The 21747-nt window shown below is 31.9% G+C and overlaps 2 protein-coding genes across 2 annotated transcripts; one reads left to right on the top strand and one right to left on the bottom strand.

Annotated features, from left to right (window-relative positions):
- Positions 1 to 9884: 9884 nt before the first annotated feature.
- On the bottom strand, positions 9885 to 10810 carry LOC113400594 (PR domain zinc finger protein 5-like). Its single transcript, XM_026640240.2, has one exon. It carries the CDS (start codon positions 10546 to 10548, stop codon positions 10006 to 10008), a length of 543 nt encoding a protein of 180 aa, XP_026496025.1. The 5' UTR covers positions 10549 to 10810; the 3' UTR covers positions 9885 to 10005.
- A 643-nt stretch (positions 10811 to 11453) lies between these two features.
- Positions 11454 to 14498, top strand: LOC113400605 (juvenile hormone esterase-like). The gene is made up of 3 exons (XM_026640251.2): positions 11454 to 11664; positions 11930 to 13221; positions 14230 to 14498. The coding sequence occupies exons 1-3, from the start codon at positions 11491 to 11493 to the stop codon at positions 14387 to 14389; spliced, it is 1626 nt and encodes a 541-aa protein (XP_026496036.2). The 5' UTR covers positions 11454 to 11490; the 3' UTR covers positions 14390 to 14498.
- Positions 14499 to 21747: the final 7249 nt, after the last annotated feature.

The raw sequence follows: 21747 nt of genomic DNA, 5'->3' as shown, positions 1-21747 counted from the left end.
TATTATCGGAAATTCGGAGGTAAAATTAAAGAGGAAATAAGTAGTTAAGTGTAATAGTATTGTATTATAAACAAAGATATATTAATGATAAACTCTTAGTAGTGTATAATATAGCTGAGTTATAAGCAAATCGCATGAATTGCGTAAATCTAAGGTTTGTTTATCTTTTTTCCCACTTCTATTTGAATAGGCTGTACTTAGCTTCGTTATAACTGAAAATTATGAGTAGATGGTGACGGAGTGGTTGCATGACGGCTGACGGCATAAAAGAGCGTCCTACTGCTTGCCGTCACGGCATACGAATCGTTCTAACCCACGACGCGTCAATAAATGTTTAACATCGTTTAGAAATTGTATGCATGTGTTACTTTAATATCGACATCTACACGTTGTCGTACTTAAATATGTAACACGTTCTTACGTACACATGTATTAACACATATTTAACATTGGTTTCTCTAAATATATTTTCGATTTTCAACATCAACTCTCATCAATTGAATGTTCAACCGAAGCCGTCAACCGTAAATAAAGGAACAATAAGTATATAAAAAAGGAATTTAATAATGGAAATTGCTTTTAATTTCTCACGATATTTGGTATATTGGATGAAATATATCGACTACATATCAATAATAATAGATGATTAGATAGTATCGATTTGAAGTGATATAGTAATGCGTGCACATATCGATATTTTAAGAAATATCGATTTTTATCTTGCACTCCTACATTGGGAAAGACTAGGACCAAAACGTTACGTACTTTTTGCTACAACTGAAAATTGATTGACAAAGAAATTGATAACTTTTATGGGACTCATGATGTTTTGAAATCAAGCTGGTCAAATTGATATATGTAAGAGATACATGAACAAAACATATTCCATTAATATTTCTTAATAATCAATGTTTTTTTTTAAGTATGTAATATAGATTTTATTAGATTTAGTAGATTTTTAAAACCATATTGTGGCAACACAGTGTAAAAAATGCTAACATAACATAACATTGACATTTCGAATCCGATAATTTCGAAGTAGCTGCGAAGTTCGAAATTGTTGTATGTTTTTATTGGTTGTGAATATAAATATAATAAAGAAATCTTATTTAAAAGAAAAAAAAAGTCATTATTAATTTTAAAACAAATCAAATCTTATGTAACAAACACTCATAAACAAATGAAATTGACCTATACGCTACACCCTAGTTAATTTTCATAATAAGCGATGTTTTTTTAACAATTGTGCAACAATATATGCAATTTTATCTCCAACATGGTTGATAATTCACTTTTAGTGCCTGTGGCATCGGTGGAACATTATTCTGATGAATCAATATCGGAACCGTTGATAACGCGAAAGAAAAAGAAAATCAACCTCGTATACTGTGCACTGTGTCATGTAAACTTCTATGACGCGAGTGAATACGAACAACATAACGCTGAAATACACGGGCTGAAGAAATACCCCTGTGTTTACTGCGAGTCTAGCTTCCGTCGTCAAGATCACTTGAAGAGGCACATCAATAGCTTACATTCTACGGGCACCAAAAGTTTAAAATGTCCAATATGTGAAGAGGATTTTCAGCGACGGGATAGCTTATTTAAGCATGTTAAAAGAAAACATTCCGATGAAAAATGTTTTCAATGTCGAGAATGTTCGTACCAGTGCGAATCGATCGAGGAACTCGAATCTCACGACAGTGCTCATCTCTTGCAAGAAACGCATATATGTTCGTATTGTAAGAAGCCGTTCAAACGACGGGACCACATGCTCCGTCATATCAAAACGCTGCATCTTAATCAGTACACTGTCTGTCCGGTTTGCAGTCAACAGTTCAAAAGAAAGGACCACGTTGTTAGACATTGTCGTGAAAAACATAGGATCGAATTTCAAAATGGGAAAATAGTTAAATTACAGGATAACAAAAGCGATTAAAAAAATATTAGTTTTTTTTATTGTCTGACAGGATGTCTCTCTATTTTAATATAATCTGTACGAAAAAAGGTTTTTTACATTAATCCACCACCATCATATCTGTAAATAATTTAAAAAAAAAACCACAAATGAGCTTTATTTTAATTTATTAATAAAAGTTAGAATCTCATCTCCGCCTATTCACATTGGCCTTTAGTCCAGACTACGTTTCTAATTGGACTGCTCAATAAACTATATAGACATAAGCTTTTTTTTTCAGTCTTAGGTAGAATAAAGACAGTACCATTTTGGTACAAAGCTTTTTGCACTATTTATTTTTAACTTTAATTATTTTTATTGTCATTTTCATAATTTTTTTTTGTGATATCAAGAGTATATAGAAATTAGGTAACTTTGAAATGTTGTATTAATTAAATTTTACTGGAAAAGTCTTGAAGAAAAAGCCATGTTAAGATAAATAAAAATTAAAAAATCTTTAACAATACAATACAAGCTTTAACAATGGAATATATGTTTAAGAGCAATAAATAACACCTCAAAGGGCAAGATGATTAAGTGGCTCCATTTGAATTAATCGCATAGTCTCAGAAAACAGAGATAATTAGTCTATTTTATGATAATTCATGACAATTTCTTCGACCTGCATATTTACCGGCTAGAGATTTGTACAAGCCCATCTATCTGCCTAATAGTTGTCAAACCATTTGCTCTTCTGATATTCTAATGTATATTTACAGTAGGGTGAGCGAGTCAGTGTAACAGGCACAAGAGACAAATTAGTACCCAAAGTAGGTGGCAGATTGATATGAGGAATGATTAATATCACTTAAAGTAAGAATATCAATAAAACAGTAACAATATATACTGTCATAGTGACCACTTACAATCAGTTGGCATTGCAAGTCCTTTGACCAAAAACAAATTTAAAAATAAAAGAATAAAGTGACATACTTTCTCCAAAATGGACATCTTAGCCCAGCTATATAGACAAGCTGTTACTCTATTATATTTGATTAAATCGATTTTTTTTATAATTAATGTTTTGGTTACATTTTTGTGAAAAAAAAGAACTTAAATCACTATTTATCATGTGAGTATAATTTGATTTGCAGTGTTGATGATGTGAACAGAGTGACACATAATTACAGATCTGACAGAAATAAATTCTGCCAAATCTGTAATTAAAGAAATTTTCAATGTAATTAAATGTGAGTTTTAGATTGTAATGTTACACCAACAGTATGCAACGGTTCAGTTTAACTGGCTGAACAAACATGATTAAAAATCATCGAAAAAGGTTTTAACAACAATGTATTTGAATATAGAACAATGTTAAATAAAAAAAACTTCATCAAATGATATGTACTATTTAAAAACCAAAATCTAATATTCCCATCCCAAACCCACATCAAAACTGGGTTATGATAAAATATAAATTATATTCCAAAGATTTTTCCAACCAGGCTTATAAATTTTTGACAAACAAAAAAAACTATTGAATTGTGAACCACGTTTTTTCCTTCATTAAAGTTTGTTAATCAATGGATAAAAAGCCTATCGTTCGCATCAAGTATCAACTTGAAAAGTTAAAGATGTTTAAATTATGTTGATCCGCACAATACTTTTAGACCAATAAGTATAGTCTTCGCTAGCATTTGTACAAATTGTAATTTAAATAAATAATGTACATTTGTAAAATAATTAAAATTTAAAAATGAGATAATTAACTTATTTAGGCACGTTTGAAATGATTGTGGATTCGTAAATAAAGTACCCATTGCAAACATTTTTCGTGTTTTATTAATATTATTCCAACTAAAAATGTATAGTAGCTCGAAGTTAAAAAACAATTCTAGTCGCATCGAGCTTAGCTCTACAATTCTTAACTAAGAACAGTTCTGTCAATTGAACTATAAAAATCACAAATTGAAGAAAATACGTTAACTTCACAATTTAAAAAATATCTCGTCGAATTTTAAAGATTACTGTGCAAGAGTCGAAATCTACAAAATTCAGAAGAGTCTGTCCATCAATGGACACTTTTTGATTTTTTAAAATTAATTATTGTAAAAAATATTGAAAATGGTGCAATGCAGACTAGAAATTAAAATATTTAGTTAGAGTTCAGTTAATTGTTTCAAATGATAGCTATATAGTATCTCAAACCTTAAGAGCGAAATTGTAAATTTTGATATCATATGTAATATTTTTATATCTGAATGTATTGGTTTTTTAGAGATTCAATATTTCGATCCTAACATTAAATTAGCTAATTAAACAGTATTATAGTTTTTTTACTTTTATTAAAGTCGGAGTTCCACCCGTTGCTATCATGACATCCCTTGTTTTTCTTTTTTTTTTTATTTCAGTTGCCATGGCAACAGTCTCTCTTGTCTAAGCTAGCCAATGACGTTCCGAAAACAATGATTCGGATATTCAATTCCACTTACTGGATAATTGGATGTGACGTCACTAATAGGCACAGGCATGCTTGGTGGACAGTTCCAGCAATAACTGTCGTCGCATAGGTTTGACTTTGGCTTGGCTGGGCTCGGTTCGACTCGGCTCGGCTTAGAATTATAGCGTGGCGTTACAATAGGTACTATTTATCAATGGGTAGAAAAGAGCACACCTTTACCCTAGACTAGGGGGGATTCTCAGTACCCATTAGCTACTAGTACTGAGTACTTAGTAAGAATTGAAGACCCGCATAGACGAACATCCGCAAGCGATCCTGTGACGAACAGGGGTCTATTACGATCAGAGCATATCACATCACCTGCGTCTGTCTAATTTCAACGAAATTCTGCCACATGTGTGTCAACCAACTCGCATTGGAGCAGCGTGGTTGAATATGCTCCTAACCTTCTCCTCAAAAAAGAGAGGAGGCCTTAGCCCAGCAGTGGGCAATGTAATGACCTATGCAGTAATATAATAGTCCATAATACTGATTTATCGACTGCAACATTTATCAATCCGCAACAGATATTTGATAGCAACAGTTGCTACGCTCTAACCATAATATGCCCGCAGTGCACTTAAGTTGGCAGGGATGCTCAATTTTTTTTTTTTTGCTATTAAGACTTTTTGTTAACTGATCTTCATTGGTCGATCAAACTTGTTAGAATTCCGTGACAAACTTGAATCAGGCCAGCTTCCTGCTCGTTTACCCGCTGTCATAAAGAAAAAACAAATATTGCGTACAGTATTAAAATAGGCTATTTGACTGGTTTTTAAAATCCATTTTATATTATTTAGTAGGTTAAGGAACCCGGTGAAAGTAATTTTTTTTATTTCTAATACATATTTGCTGAAAAATATCAAAATAAAAATTCCATATTTAAATAGCGCGCGAAAACGCTACTTTGACAATATGTCGCTGCAATGGGGTCGGTGACGTCACGTATTGTAATCTGTGGCACACATAATCCAAATACACTAGGCAAGCGAGGTTAACAAGCAAGTGACGTCATCATAAGTACGACCAATCAGGAGCGTTTTGTGTCACGTGACAAACATTAAAAAAAATGCATTTTTATTTATGATTTCCTTTTAATAAATTAATTATTATTTTCAACTTTCGTTAATAAATAACCATTTTTAAACATAATATGTACTGATTACAATAATTGACACTTTATTTTTCGTATTGTCAAATAGATTATTCTTATATGTTTACATTGAAGACCTTAAATATAATCATATAAGAATTTTATTTAATGCTTATGAAAAAATAACCTATTTATTTATTTCTATTTGTCGCCCAACTTCGCTCGCGTTTTAAGCGTGAGTCAAAAAAGTTGCATATGTCCTTCGAAGCTTGATAGTTTCATACTAAATTACATCAAATTCGGTTCAGTGGCTTGGCCGTGAAAGAGCAACAGACAAACAGAGTTACTTTCGCATTTATAATATTAGTATCTACAGAATAGTTATCCGTCCCGTTTTTATATTGAAGGTACCCCCATGACGGAAAATTCACCCAAATCTCATCACAATCGGATGAATGGCTTATTTAAAGGCAAACGAACAAAAATACTTCGATTACTAATTCTTAAACCGTAAATAAAACATCAACACATTTATAATAATTTTATTTGAAAATATACAAATAAATTAAGTTAATTAAATAACAAATAAAACTAAATTCATAAGCATATAGCACTTAATATAATTAAATGATCGATTCAAGAGCCACCAGTCACAAATACATTTACTTTAACAGACAATAGACATACCCGCACTAATATTATTCTTGATCTGTCAAAATGATTTGACAGGACATAATGTTGTCGAAACCACAGATGTCATTCTTTATTAAACTTGCAATTTTATTGTTGTTAGTTAAAAGCACTTCCTTTTATCTTTTTTTTTTATTGTAAGCATAGCCGGTTTCGACATCTACAATTTTCTCCAGACGAAAATACACCTCAACGGTTAACAGCATAGACAAGATATTCTGTTTATAAAGGCGTGTTTTATAAAAATGTGTTTATATTACTAGTTCAATTTTTAATTAGAAATTATTAAAAAATAAAGCTTTTGATTTTGGTTTTGATCCTTTTCTGAAGCTAAACGTAAACATTATTGATTTGGGCTGTTAAGTTCCTGGCTTTTTTTCAAATGTCGAATGAAATTAAGAAATTGTTTACGCAATAATAATTAATTTTAAAAACTATTATAAATGTGAACATTAGAGCGATTCAAAATTGCATGTCAATTACAATTCTCTATCAGCATACTTAGAATATCTATGTTTCCAATGCGTCTTCAACATACACAGTAGCACCACTTTATATGTTCTATTAATTACACAGGCTCACTCAACACAATTATTACTTTGAGAATACATTCGAGGTTATTACCAAAATAATATTAATATTCACAATTTAAAACTAAATTTTAAGTAATAAAATAAAATCTCGTTGAAGAAGCGAAACTTCTTTGACAGATTGTACTCATTTGCTCTGGCGTACATTCAAATCTTCCATCTCTGTAGCGAGACGAAAGCATCTAATATATTTTTCAGTGCGGCCGAAGAAGTTTCGCTTCGACAAAGTAGATAAGGCACACATTTCATCTCTAGACGCTGTTGTTCCATTTGGACACGAAAGTGAAAACTTACCGTGATGAGAAATCATTGTTGTCAGAAAGAGACGGGTATACATCAACCGTAATGTCTTTTAAGTGATCGAGGATCGCTTGTCTAGAGAAAAAATTGGATTGCTTAACTAACAATAAGTACAACGTTAAACTTAAGTAAACTTTAAGCATTAATTAAGTTAAAATGTTAGTAAATACGTTCAAACAAAATACATTTGAGTAACTTAAAATTTAATCACCCACCATATTGTAGTTGTAGAGGGAAATGGACCTTAAAAAAGCCTAGAAACCCCTTTCAAATGAATTGTAAAATGTGATTCAAAACATTTCTATAATTGTATAATTGCTCCCAAAAATAAACGAATTTAAATATTTGCCTGAAGTTTGCTACACATAGCAAACTTAAAAAATGTCACCGGGCTGCATAGGCTGATCTGTTTCGTAGACTCCTTAAACCTATCGCAGTCCGAAAGGTCATAGGGGTCACAAGCCGTCCCAAACTAATATACGTCAAATTGAAAACCGTCTAAAATTTCCATAAATTTAATAAAACAATAAGGAATTTATTAAATTTTAGTAAATTCGAAATCTTATTTCGTAAAGTTGCTAATAAACTTGGTCGAGTTAATTTCATCTAGAGACAACCATAAATATAATCAACTATAAAATAAGATTAGGGGACTTCTATTTGACACCAACCCTTTTAATTTTAATAAATGTGACCCCCTCAAAGACTTAAGCTGATTTAAAACGTCTTCTTAATTTAGAGCGGTATTAAATCAAAATAAAATCTCGTAGTTTTTAAACAGTCTTTAAGTTGAATGAAATTGAAAACTCTCGAAACAGAGCGAACGATAATATGGGTAGTTCTCGCTATTGCTATCCTTTAACACCCAATACACAAGAAAGAGATGTCAATATTTTTTAGTCTTATAAAGATGTGCTCTTAAAGCTAATCATATTTGTGTTCTAATAAATATCATTTAATTATTTAGGGTATTAAAAATGTTCTGCCCGATTTCAGCTGCAGCAGCCATTTTTTATTAAAGTTCAAAAGTGTCTGTCTTATCTCTCATAAATCGATAGGACATCAAATCATACACTTAGAATTAAGGTACATGACCATTTTTCAGTAGCACTCGAGTGTAAACATTGCATATTACCACTACTACTAAGAAATTATTGATTTTTACATGAACCTCGAACGCTTCAGCCATTTAAGTCCACTAGACAAGACAGTTAACTTAAAGATAAATTAGATTGACATTATTATTTACCAGGAGTTCATAAACTCGTGTGAGGTCTCATAAGAGACAATTTACACAAGTCTTGGTATGGAGTGTCTTATGTACCACAAGGTCGTAAGCAAAAGTCTCACAGAATGCATAGGACACTGATCTTGGTATGAAGAGTCTCACACTGTGAAACAAAATCTCATGATACAATACAATTGTGATTATTATTTGTGATATTAGTTGTATGACTTGTTTTCAGCCTTTATTTAAGAAGTTTAAAATTTTAAATACTAAAAGACGGACAATTCTATCTCAAAGTTTTTACCCTAACAATAATTTTGTAGAAAAACTATATAATTCGAAATTGCTTATTTAATTAATAAATTATTGTTAATTTGAGAATATTTCACATATAGCACATAGTTTAAAATTAATTTCATAGGGTATTCGATACATATTGCGAGCTTAGAACAGTTTAAGAAAGTGTTTTGTAAGTTAAAAAAACAATATCCAAAGAGTTTCTGTAACTTTCTGATGCCCTGGTAACATATCTTCGACTTGTATGAATATTTATAACTCGGGATAGATTGGAGGCTATTTGAAGTGCATTTTTTACAATATACATGATATCCATCTCATCACTAATAAAACAAATTATAAAAAACATGAAATTCATGTTTGTTACACACAAAGACTAAACTTAATGCATGGAAATTGTGAAGACAGCTAATTTGCTCATGATATAATACATAAACCTCTTCCGATATGTGCTGCATGTTCTAGTATAAGTTTAACATATAGTCTGTTCCAACTGAAGAAGGAATAAAGATATACAAAACTTTGATTTACATATTTCATGCGGTTTGCAAATTATCCAGCTATTTTGTGCACTACAAACGGTTCCTGATTAATATATCTTCATTTATAATAACACCTATTACACTTAACCATACACTGATCTTACTTCATTCCGAAAACAGTATCGTCATGTTCAAAAAGCTATTTTCTCACACAGCCAAATCTAAATATCACCGATTATTAAAGCTGTCGACCAATGATATTGCATCAATTCGATGTCAAATGTTGTTTATTTGACTTTCATCCTCTTGTCATTGGAAGATACTATAATATGAACATAGTTGTTTTTAGACATTACAAATATACAATGTCTCCCCATTTATTAAAATATTAAAGATATTGGTTATTATTGGTAACATGACGTACTTCTGTAAATTATATTATATTTTACAGAATTAGTATATACGTAGTAAGAAACAAAGTATTATCGTAGAGCAGAAAATTTTAACTTCTAGATGGAAAAAACAAGAGTTTTCTATTTTAAATTTGTTCTTCAATATGAAAGTTGTATATAAACCCTTAGTGTTCCCAGGACTAGCTAAATAATGTTAATATACTATTTTTGTTACGAGTTTGTTCCCTAAAGAATAATAATTTGAAAAAAAAAGTAAGCACCCAACTATTAAAGACTTTTTAATTGAACCACGATACATTCATTGATGTTTTAAATAACAGTTATACTTCTAAATAATTTCTATGTATTTTTACTCTTTGGATTATTGTTTTTTTTTAATTTGTAATACATGGACAAAGGTAATACAGACAACGGTTTTATGAACGAAAATAATACAATCAAATACCCTAGTGTGTTAAATTTTAAATAAAACATTAAATTCTAATTATAAATAGAAAAAAAAATTACTATAATAATCATAATCTCTTATGTATGCGGTTTAAATGAGTCAAGAGGGATTGTTTTGCTTTGAACTTTAGAGAGCAGTGATCGCACTCGAATGTGGCATTTTTATTCATGTGCTTGTTGCTTATATGTTTTAATAAATCATCCTTACTTGTGTACTTCTTTTGACACTTCAAACACGAATTCTCTGCTAAAATCTGCTTCAGTTTCATGTGTCGACGTAAACAATAGCGCGATTTGAATGTTATAGCGCAAGATTCGCACTTCGACTTACTTTTTCGTTGGTGTTGAGTCTGGCAGTGGAGATCCAGGTTACTCTTTCTGTTAAAGACAATCTGACAATCATTACACTCGAACGTTGCTTCTCGCTGCTGAGCCTGGTGGTTGGACGTCATGTGGCGACAGAAATGACTGTTCTGTGTGAATTTTAAACGACAATATTGACAGCTGTAAATGTAGCTCCTATCGTCCTGTTTTTGTGGTTCTTCCTTCTTTCTATTAGCTGGTCTCGTTATCCGAATCCTCGGACCGGTTCTGACCGGTTTTTTATTCATCACTGAGCCTTTTTAGTCTTCTGATGGTAATATTAAAAACCTTCTGCGTTCGTGTTTATCGTTGCTGATTGTAAACACGTAGACAAGTTATAAATCGACTTGTAAACTGAACTCTTAAGTTATTTGTATTGTTGATTCTGTTTTAGAATATTGATTATTAATAAAAACATTAGTGGTTATTATATCTTATGAAAAATAAAACAACTTAGAGAAATTATTTGAGAAACGTCAAAAAATTTAAGTTTGGCAAAGTGCGTTCAGAAATAAGTCTACTTTCACTTTTGTTTTAAATGTTGTATGTTTAAATTTATTATTATTTACATAATTATATAAATAAATACAATAATTAAAAATAGGTAGAGTATCATTACAAGTACGTCATATATACTTATTTCACAAGAAGTATAATTTGTATTGATTTCATATATTGGTTGAACTTTTTTAGTTTTCTAGTATTAATCACAATAGTACAAAATTTATCAATTAAAATACATACACGTTCACAAATATTTGTGCGTTTATTTCATCATTTTTAAACGATATCTAATATATAAAAAATATTATAAAATTTCCGATTTTCCGAAATATTGCAAAATTTGTCAAAGGAACTGGAAATGATAAAATAATGAATCACAAGCCGTTTGTATCACTAACAATTGACTAATACATTGCATAAAGCGATTACTTAATATTCTTTTGTTTAAAAGTAATCAATGATCTTTAGCTATCAGATAAGGTAAACATCACGTACTTTCTTTACATAATAGGCTTAAAACGAATCAATGACAGTTAAAAAAAAGTATAATTCTTAAAATCATAGCAATAAGGTTGAAAATAAAATTTAAATATTTTTATCGACCGTAACTGAAAAATTGGTTAATTTTCATTATATAAGCGTTCTTTATTTTTAATTAATTCATATTTTTGAGTTATACTCAAGGGATGGGTACAATAAGTACATTTATCACTTTTGCCGCCATTATCGGCGTAACTTTTTCGTTCGAAAGTACCAAAATTGTGAATACAAAACAAGGAAAAGTTGAAGGATATTTAACAAATAATGGATTCTATTATGAATATCTTGGTATTAGATATGGCGTCCCAAATAAGTTTCGAGTAAGTAGATATATTTTTTTTTGCTACATTGGTCTGACTTATAAGGCTGTATATCTCGAGACCTAAGCTAAATTTCCGAGTCTGGCCAAGTAGAAATTTTCTTAAGTTGACGGAAATTTATTAACTATTCGTTAACTTTTGAAGAGTTCAATATTTTATAATTATATTTAAAATAGAAAACTGGTAAGAGGTTAAATAAGACAATGGTCTGAATTAAGTATTTTTTCTAATGTTATTTATTATAATTTTTTATTATTATTTTCAGGCCCCATCCCCACCACCGAAATTCTCAGGTATATACAAAGCGAATAATCCGAACGTCATCTGTCCCCAATTCCCAACTCACGACCCCCTAGCCGCTCCCAGTGACACTGAGGACTGCCTCGTTTTGAACATATATGCTCCATCATTTATCAATGCAACCTTCCCGGTCATGGTGTTCATCCACGGTGGAGACTTCGGAGTCGGTTCTGGTTCCGCCGCATTTTACGGGGCAGATTATTTAGTTAGCCACAGTGTTATCGTTGTTACCTTGAACTACAGGCTGAACGCATACGGGTTCCTTAATTTGGACTTACCAGAAGCCCCCGGAAACGCTGGCTTGAAGGACATCAGAGCGGCTTTGAGATGGATCAATGAGAATATTGCCAACTTTAATGGAGACCCTGATAATGTAACAGTTTTTGGTCAAGGTAGTGGAGGTTTAGCAGCTATATACCTTACCATGACGGATACCACAAAGGGTCTCTTTCATAGAATAATATCGGAGAGCGGCACGCCCTTCGCGCCTCAGGCGTTCGACGCACAACCATTGGCGACCGCGAGACAAGTTGCAAAATCACTGGGAGTAAAAACTAAAAATACGAAGGAACTCCTGAAAATTTACACTGAAACCCCAATCACAGAAGTCGAAGAAGCGATTGGGAAACAAATGAACGCGAAGTCGGTATTCTTACCAACTGTTGAGAAGATATTCGACGATGAGGAGCCGTTCCTGACAGATTCACCGTACAATATCCTCACGACTGGCAAGAAGCACAAGTGCTTCAATCCTGTGCCAATAATCATTGGTATAAACACGGTTGAAGGATTGACAAGTACACTGGATTACTACACAATAACGAGCCAAATGGACAGGATAAAGAACGAGGATTATTCAGCTCTAGACCAGAGAAGTTTAATCGTGCCTTTTGATGAAAGAGAGGAATTCCGAAACACCATCAAAGAGACCTTCTTCGCAAATACAACATCAGACGAAGCGTTAGTGGGGGGTATTATAAACTTGAACACTGATTTCTCGTACGTCGGTCCGATATCATTATTCTCTGACCTATACGCCAATAGTTCTGGCATGCCAGTATACCAATATATATTCAGTTACATCGGTAATAGAAACCTGGGGAGACTGTTGACTAATAGCAGTTTGGCTGCAACAGCTAATAGAGATGAACTGTTTTACATCTTCGAGCTGGAACGAATGCCATTACCCATGGATGAAAACGATGCGAGGATTGTCACATTTATGACAATGATGTGGACGAACTTCGCGAAGTTTGGGTAAGAGAAATATACATATTACCAGTGGCGGATCCAGAAAATCATTTGCGAGAGCTTGACCTCCTTAGAGTTTTGGCAAAGTAAACCCTTAAAAGCACACATTTCATTTCATTAGATAAATATTTTAATTAGATTAATAATTATCAAGTTCACTTTATGATTTGTCACGAAGAACTGAAATGCTTTTGGGAGGGAAACGAGCCTTTTAGAAATCCTCCCGCTGAATCCGCCACTGCGTATTACTAGTTATATAATATTGATATTTCCCTTTTTAAGTCCTCAGCCTCATAAATCTATACGTTTTTTATATTCTAAGGTAAGGCATGGAGAGGGTAAAAGCGGACATAGCCCAGTGAATAAAACACGTGCATCTTAACAAGCATCATTAAATTTTCATGTCCTTAATTTGTAATGTGCTCTGCGGTGAAGGAAACCATCGTTAAGAAACCTACATGCATCGTATTAAGTTCCATGTGTTTTAGTCCCAATTCGTATTGGAACAGCGTCGTGGTTAGCTCTTCAAACGGAGTGTTTAGCTGGTTCCCAATGCTTATATTATATATAAACACTATCAGCCTTAAATTATAAATGTTGCTTAGCGACTACTTACTTAAACAGTAATTCTCTCTCTCTCTCTCTGTCTCTGTGATCATAGATTTGACATTTGAAAGAAGAAGACAGCATTGTATATCTAATCGCCCCTTAAAAATTATAGCACTGCTCACTTACCAAAAAACACCTACACCTCTTACGATAATTTTATCGTTTATTAAAAGATTATCGCCCATCGGCGTACAGTTGTGCTTATAGTATGTCTTAGTGTGCGTAAGATGATAAATGTAAGAATAAAAACACACAAAAAACAAATATTTATTAATGTACGCCGATAATTTAGTGTGGAGAGCCTTTGTGATTGAACAGACATGACCAGACTTTATCTATTGCATTATTTATAGGTAAAGCCGTATATAGTTGAGCTCATGCCTTAAAAACTTTTTTTTTCCACAGTTCACCCACACCAGATCCTAGCAATGGTGAGTGGTTGCCATACCACCATTTGGCCATCAATCTAGAACCTCAATACGTGGCGCCGTTAACACCGGAGCGGGCGTACTTTTGGCGCCATTTCTATTACAAATATGGCTCCGATATTCCTAAAGATAAATAATGATATTTCGATATTATTGTTTAGTATTAAATAATTTATTTTTAATAATAAGTTTTAAATTCTAATTTATTTAAGCCTTCAAATTAAATTAAAAATATATTAATCACTATTGTTTTTTTATTATTACTTCATTCATTCTTCATCTGAATATACTCTTTAACAACATTAAAAGACTGGGAAGTATCTTAATCAGATGACCAACTTGTCAGATGGTAGACGAAATTTTAATTAATATATTTCATTCGGGGCTGTATATTGCAGTACCTTTCACAAGGTTAAAAAAAAAATTATAAAAAAAAATATTTGATTGAATAAACTAATAGTAATTTTTTATTTTCTCAATCGTAACAAAAAAACATGATCCTTCCGTAAATAAATTCTTTAACGTAAATCTTTATAAAATATATGTATTTTTTTTTTTGTAAAGAAAATAACACTAAGATTTTTAATTAAAAATCTATATTATTATAAAACACTTATTATAATAACACAATACACGTAACAATTCATATTTTCTAATTATTTTTTATTAGGTACATACATCAACATTGATAATTTAACATTTAACATACAAATCTTTATTATAAAAATTATCTATAAAATACACAACAATATCTTAAAAAGCACTGGAATACACATGACGTCAATCATATCTGTCAGACATTATTACAAAAGTCGATTAATAAGATTATCATCATTACATAGTATAAAACAAAGTCGCTTACCGCTGTCTGTCCCTGTGTATGCTTAGATCTTTAAAATTACACAACGGATTTTGATGCGGTTTTTTTTAATAGATATATTGATTCAAGCGGAAGGTTTATATGTATAATGCATGCACAATATAGTAGAGAAACACTGATAATTTTAGAGGTTTCTGAAGTGATGTCGTAAATGAAGACATTTTTTGCGCTTACATTGCAAACGCTGGTTCAACCCTACGAGATAGATCAAAATAATGTACTACAGTATTGTACACCTTAAAGGGTTCTTCCAAAAAGTCCAAAGATAAGGATTTATGCTGTATTGTTTAAAATCGCTTCGAAAATAATCCATTATTTGTCGTGAAAAGATTAAAAATAATTATCCCTAAGAGATAGACATATACCATGGTAACTTTTTTTTCACGAGTTTTGACATATTACATTTATAAATGTGCACAAACGAATTATTTATACAGACAAGTAAATATTTTCAGTATTATTATTTAGTACGATTCTATTTATTTATTTATTTTTATTATTTATTTTTATTATTTATTTATTACTTATATACTAATATAATTATACCGTAAATAAAAATATTTTTCGTCTATAAACATTCCTTTTATTTATTCGCCGTGTATTTGTTTATAACGATCGTCTTAACGAAACAAATATTTTTTGTGATTATAAACCCAAATGAAGTCGTTCAGACGTTACACAGTCACTAACAATATTTACAGAGGATACAATTATAAATACTATATACTAGCGACCCGCCCAGATTCGCACGTGTGCAATTTATTATTAAATAAAATTACATATTTATTATATAAAATTTATTTAGTTTACAATATATATTTATATTGTATTGGTATGTTAAAATGAGTGATATAAAGATGGTTGATTCGTAAGTTTATTGTGGAACAATCCATTTCTACCCGTAATAGTTATGACACGTTCCCGATTGTATTTCGATCAGCGTTGCAGAAGTATCGATAGTTTGACTATCGACAGTCGACCTCGAAAACAATTCAGGATATCGACTATCGATAATATCGCTAACACCTTAACTATTGATAGTCTGTCGATAGCGCCACTAATTTCGATCCAACTTCGACCGAATCACACATCGATGTGTTAGAACAGAAAAACGGATGAACGGGTTCCTTTGACGTTGTGATTCGATTACAATAAAATGACAATTTGTTAGAAGAATTGCCGCCATTGTAGATTTGAATTTGATAATTTTAACCGCCGTGTTAAAAATTTCATTGTTATAGCCGAAAGTCCGTTTCGCAGCGAACGATTTTAAATTACAAGTTATTTTGAATCGAATAAATCTTATTAACTTCTTCTGTTTTTAAAGGCACACGAATTTGTGGCAGTTCGGCTAACGTTTGATATACATATAATGTAGCATTCTACCAGTATCAAAAAAATATATAATTATATCGTTGGTTCCCTCTAAACACAAACAAACAAATATAACATCTTTATAACATGTATTCTTAAAGGCACTTGTAATTAAATTTGCTTTATAGCTTGCTAATGTATACTCTAAGCTCGTCAGCATCCATTAACAAAGACTACGATGTATAGATTTGACATCTACATTTATTTCTAAATTATAATAATCATACGTCAACTCATGTTTCGAGTTTATAAATAAATCTTGGTAGGGATTAATGCCCGTTTGGGTACCATCTACCATCAGATGTACCACCAAACACCAATACTTAGTATTATCGTGCTCCGGTTTTAAGGGTGTGTAGTGAGGCCGATATAAAAAAAAGGAATAATTTTAATATTACGTAGGTCAGGCAGTAGCATAATAATTGTGTTAACTTCGACACATACTAATGTACCAATTAATAATAAATATGTATTATAAGCGTTCATATATATATACATATTCAGAGCCAACAATATATTTAACATCAATTATTAATATATTTATAATGCTGCTTTTTTTAAATTAACTGTACAACAAATTTAAAACTGTTAGGAATATAAATAACTAGCTAAAAAGTAGTCATTGTCTATGCGACTTATTAGTATCTATATTCCAACGACAAGAGGACAAAAGCTAAATAAACAAAATTTGACATCGAATTGACGCGATGTCATTGGTCGAGAGCTTCAATAGTCTATGATATTCATTATGGACTAGTCGACCGCTAAACTTCGCGTTTATTCAAAAGATATATTTTTTTTCTATAATTTCATTGTAAACTGCAAATCACTAAAATTACGAAACATTATTTAAATTAAATTTTTAATGTCTATATTAAAATTAAAGTGGAAATAAGTAGTTAAGTCCAATAGTGTTGTATTATAAATAAAGATACTTTAATCATATACTTTTAGTAGTGCACAATATCGCTGATTTATTAGCAAATCGCGTGAAATACGTAAATCTAAGCTTTGTTTATCTTTTTTCCTTTTTCCATTGGAATAGGATATATATATATATATAACATTAACTGCCATAACAGAATTATGATTTAAATTCAATAAGATTTCGGATTTTTCTTACCCTATTTATACAATAAATATATTTTATTCGTTAACATTAAAAGCACATTAAATTATTTATACGATAGAAGATATTTTTAAAAAACAATTGCATAATTATATTATTATTCAATTGTTTAATAGCAACACTTAATTCGGTGACAGCGACGCTTCACCTTGACAAATGAGTTTGTTGACCTTTGACAAATTCAAATGCAAAATATGTCAGAACATGGTCCGTTGTTTTGTCAATAATTATTTAAAACCCAATATATATTTTTTTAATGTTTCAACTAGATGTGTCTGAACTGTCACTTGTGTCCCGTTTCTTTTTCTTTTTATCTCTTTTCTTGTCTCGATGCTTAGGGCTCCGCTTCGGGCTCTCGCGCCGGACCCGGTGATGTCAAATACCTGAGTCGTCAGTTGTATGGTGAATGTTGTTTAACGATTCTTCTGACGTTTCCGATTTCTGTTTTCTCTTTGGTCTGCAAGAATATAAAAAAAGTAAAATATCTATACGGTAAATACCTCATAATGGCTCCGAACAGATATATATTAATTTTTTTCACAAATTTCAATGTAATTAACACGACACTAGAATGAATGTCGTTTCAAAATGTATGAAACAGACAAATTGGTAAATTGTGTCACGACTTCGACTCAAAATGGCTTAAAAATTGTTTCTGTCGTTTTCACTTCGACGTCAGTGCTAAATTAAGGCAATGAAGGAAATTTAAAGCCAAAAAACCAACTTAACTAATTTTTCTAAAAGTCATTTTCAGGAATACACTTTTTTTACACAACGATGCTTTCCCTTACCTTTCGATTCCATATTTGCGAACGAAAAAGTTTCACATAAGCGGCTCAACACGCAGATGTGACTGTAGGATAACAATCTTTAACATTCAATACTCACTTTTTCTTTTCATTTTCGACGATAGCTTGATCTTTAAAGAATTTCGATAATTCTAGTTCTTTTATTTCATCCGTATTTGTTAGAATTATGGCCCTGAAATTAAAAAAAAAAAGAATTTGAATGTGGAACAGACCGGCTCGCGTGCCGTGCCGGCAAACGTCACGACGCTCTCTCATACCGTCACGTCTCTCCGCCCGCGCTCTGCTGTCTCGTGTACTGTATACTATGCTATATATTTTCATGTTATTATAATAATAAGAAAATATATTTGTTTTATTAACGAAACTGTGTTTTAATTTTATTCGCTTTCATTATTGGAATCGCTGTTTCACATATACCGTGCGTCTACTGACCAGATTTTCCTTAGCCTACGGCTCGCATGTGACAACTAATTTTAGAGGGTGGCAAGACTTGGTTAGTGAGCTTTTTTTCAATCGATCTAATCCACACATCAACGCTTAAAAACTACACTAATTTTAAAAATGAAAAACGTAAACAAAATTGAAGTAAATTGTTATCGAAAAACTCTAATTCTAACTGAACCAATGTATACAATTTGATATTAAAAATTTCAATTAAAAAAGGTCTCATAATTTTGGCGCCGAATGTAGATGAGTGACTTGCGGTTCACAACGAAATTAAATCAAAACAAAACCTGTCATAGGTTTCGAAATTCCTAAAAAGACTTTCGAATAAACGCAAATTTTCGTAGGAGACCCGTTAGTATATATTATTTATGTATTACTATGTTTTAACATTTTAAATATATGTGATTATTTTTTTTAGGTTCCAATGTCATTGATGAAGGAATTCTCCAAAGCAAGGCACGGCGATAAATATACAAATACATTGTTAACAGTATAGCTATACTTGAGTTAGATAAGGGGGAGATCAGATGTTAACTAAGTCTAAGTATAGTCCAATTCCGTTATTGTAGCACTGACAATATGTAAAACAAACGCACTCTAAAAAACCTAATTTATTTTTAGTATCATTAAATTTTTCGTTGTTTACTTTTATTGTTTAGGGCAGTCGAGGTATCAAGTCTACCAATACCCTTGACGGAAACATTATTTTAAACAAATTTTTAAGTAATTTAACAAAGTAATTTATTGTAATCAAGTAAAGATACTATCTTTTAATTAAAAAACTATTTTTACGTGGAAATTTAAACAAATTAATTGCAACACAAACGATGTTAACACCTTAACGATGTGTGCAGTGGAACGTAATCCATTAGACATATTGCAGTTCAAACAGCTTAATTGAAAGCAAACGCGTCGAAAATAATAGTGTCCAATAGTTGGCCACTGAGTATACGCACACTAGTAAAGTAGTATGACATTCGGCGTGTGTTGAGCGTAGCCGTCACGCACACCGAGATGATGAACTTGGCTCGTTTCTTTTAGTTCGTTTGTAGTGCGACACTGTATCTAGATACATTACCGTCTTTACCATAGGGCACACGGGGCACGTGCCCAGGGCCCCCATCCTGAGAGGGCCCCGAAAAACCAACAATTTCTTTCACACGTTTGTGCTCACGTTGACTGCTGTGTATATTTTTGAATCAACCATATTTGTAAGAAATAACTAACATATTTATCAAAAGGCTAGTGACTATTGTCGCAATAGCAATAATAAGCAAATTATTTGTATATGGTAGTAAATATCTACCAAAAAGGCCCCAAATTCGTGAGTGCCCAAGGGCCCCAGCATAGCTTGAGACCGCTCTGTCTATATATATAAATTATCTAATTAAAGAACATTTCATTACATATATGAACTAGCGACCGGCCCCGGCTTCGCTCGGGTGCAATGATACTAAATATACTACAGAATGTTTTTATGTACAACGTTCACCGTTTTTCAGTCATTAGACAACACAAACCGCTGTGTCCAAGCGATGTTAATCTGTAATATTTTTAAGGGCCATACTTATCTATATTAAATTTATTAAAGTACTTAATATAGACAGATAGACATGTACTATTTTTGTACGTATTCAAGTTGCAGTTTTTTTGTTGATTTTTTGTAGATTCTTGTAAGGTGTACGCTACTGTAGTACATAATTTTGATGTATCTCTTAGGGTTCAGCGAGCGTTTGCAATGTAAGTAAAAAAAAGTGTTTATATAGAAACCTTTAAACTTATAAGTCTCTACTATATTATGGATGTATTATACATATAAACCTTCCCCTTAAATCACTCTATTGATTAAAAAAAAACGCATCAAAATCCGTTGCATAATTTTAAAGATCTAAGCATACCTAGACAGACAGACAGCGGGAAGCGACTTTGTTTTATACTATATAATGATGATATGGTGTCTTACTGACCGATGTTACGCCGGAAAATCTCATAGGAGACCAGCCAACACAGTACTGCACAGTAGTGCACTATAATATGTGCACTACCGTGCACAAACACAGTGTGCGAACTCTCCAGTCACTCTTATAATCCGATGAGACGCCAAATTCGATTGAAAAGAGATATATCGGTCTGACCTGGGGTTTGAATCCAGAACCTCGGGATCCGTTTTATATCTACACACACTAACGAGATTATGATACACGTAACAAAATGGCTTATCGCTGTCACGGGTGATAAACGAAGTGAATTCTTAGATATTCACAATGCAGGCTGAGTGGCTGAGGTCGTATGCCTACATTTATAAATTTAAAAAAAATAAATGACGTTCGTTATTTACAAGAATCATCTTTTAAAGAGACATCGCAATGTATTCGCTTCTTCACGTCGAAAGCAGGGGTCGCTACGGCGCGTCGTTTATAATAATTTTATTTATAAATTGCCTACAATTCCAGCGGGCGAGCCGAGTCACCTTGACACGGTGAATCCCGAATAACTGTAGTGATGGGACACGCTTAAGAATATATCTATAATGTATGACTGATGTCAGTAAAAATAGTGAAATTGTCAATGTTTAAATATTTGATTTATATATATAAGTGTATTATATATTAATAGGGTAAGTCGATTTTTGTCCCAGTGATTATGGGACGATAGCTGCACATAAAAATCGACTATGGTCTCATTTTGAAGAGCTCCAGCCGTAGATGTGCAGAAAAATAAAAAGGATTCTTGATTGCAATTTACTAAATTGTTACGATTTAACAAAGATTAATTTTAGAGAGCAGAAAAATGTTACTAGCCGGTTAGAGAAGGGTTACTATGGCTGTATAAGAAAAAAAATATGAAAAACGTAAA

This window comes from Vanessa tameamea, chromosome 31 (assembly GCF_037043105.1).
Source record: "Vanessa tameamea isolate UH-Manoa-2023 chromosome 31, ilVanTame1 primary haplotype, whole genome shotgun sequence".
NCBI classification, from domain to species: domain Eukaryota; kingdom Metazoa; phylum Arthropoda; class Insecta; order Lepidoptera; family Nymphalidae; genus Vanessa; species Vanessa tameamea.
The sequence above is the reverse complement of the archived record's forward strand: the minus strand, read 5'-3'. Positions and strand labels throughout refer to the sequence as shown.

Bases quoted from the DNA above. Each gene is read 5' to 3' on its own strand.
- LOC113400594 (XM_026640240.2), bottom strand. From the start codon at position 10,548: ATGAATAAAAAACCGGTCAGAACCGGTCCGAGGATTCGGATAACGAGA.
- LOC113400605 (XM_026640251.2), top strand. From the start codon at position 11,491: ATGGGTACAATAAGTACATTTATCACTTTTGCCGCCATTATCGGCGTA. The intron at 11,665-11,929 runs GTAAGTAGATAT...TATTATTTTCAG, and splicing joins GCGTCCCAAATAAGTTTCGA to GCCCCATCCCCACCACCGAA. The intron at 13,222-14,229 runs GTAAGAGAAATA...TTTTTTCCACAG, and splicing joins ACGAACTTCGCGAAGTTTGG to TTCACCCACACCAGATCCTA.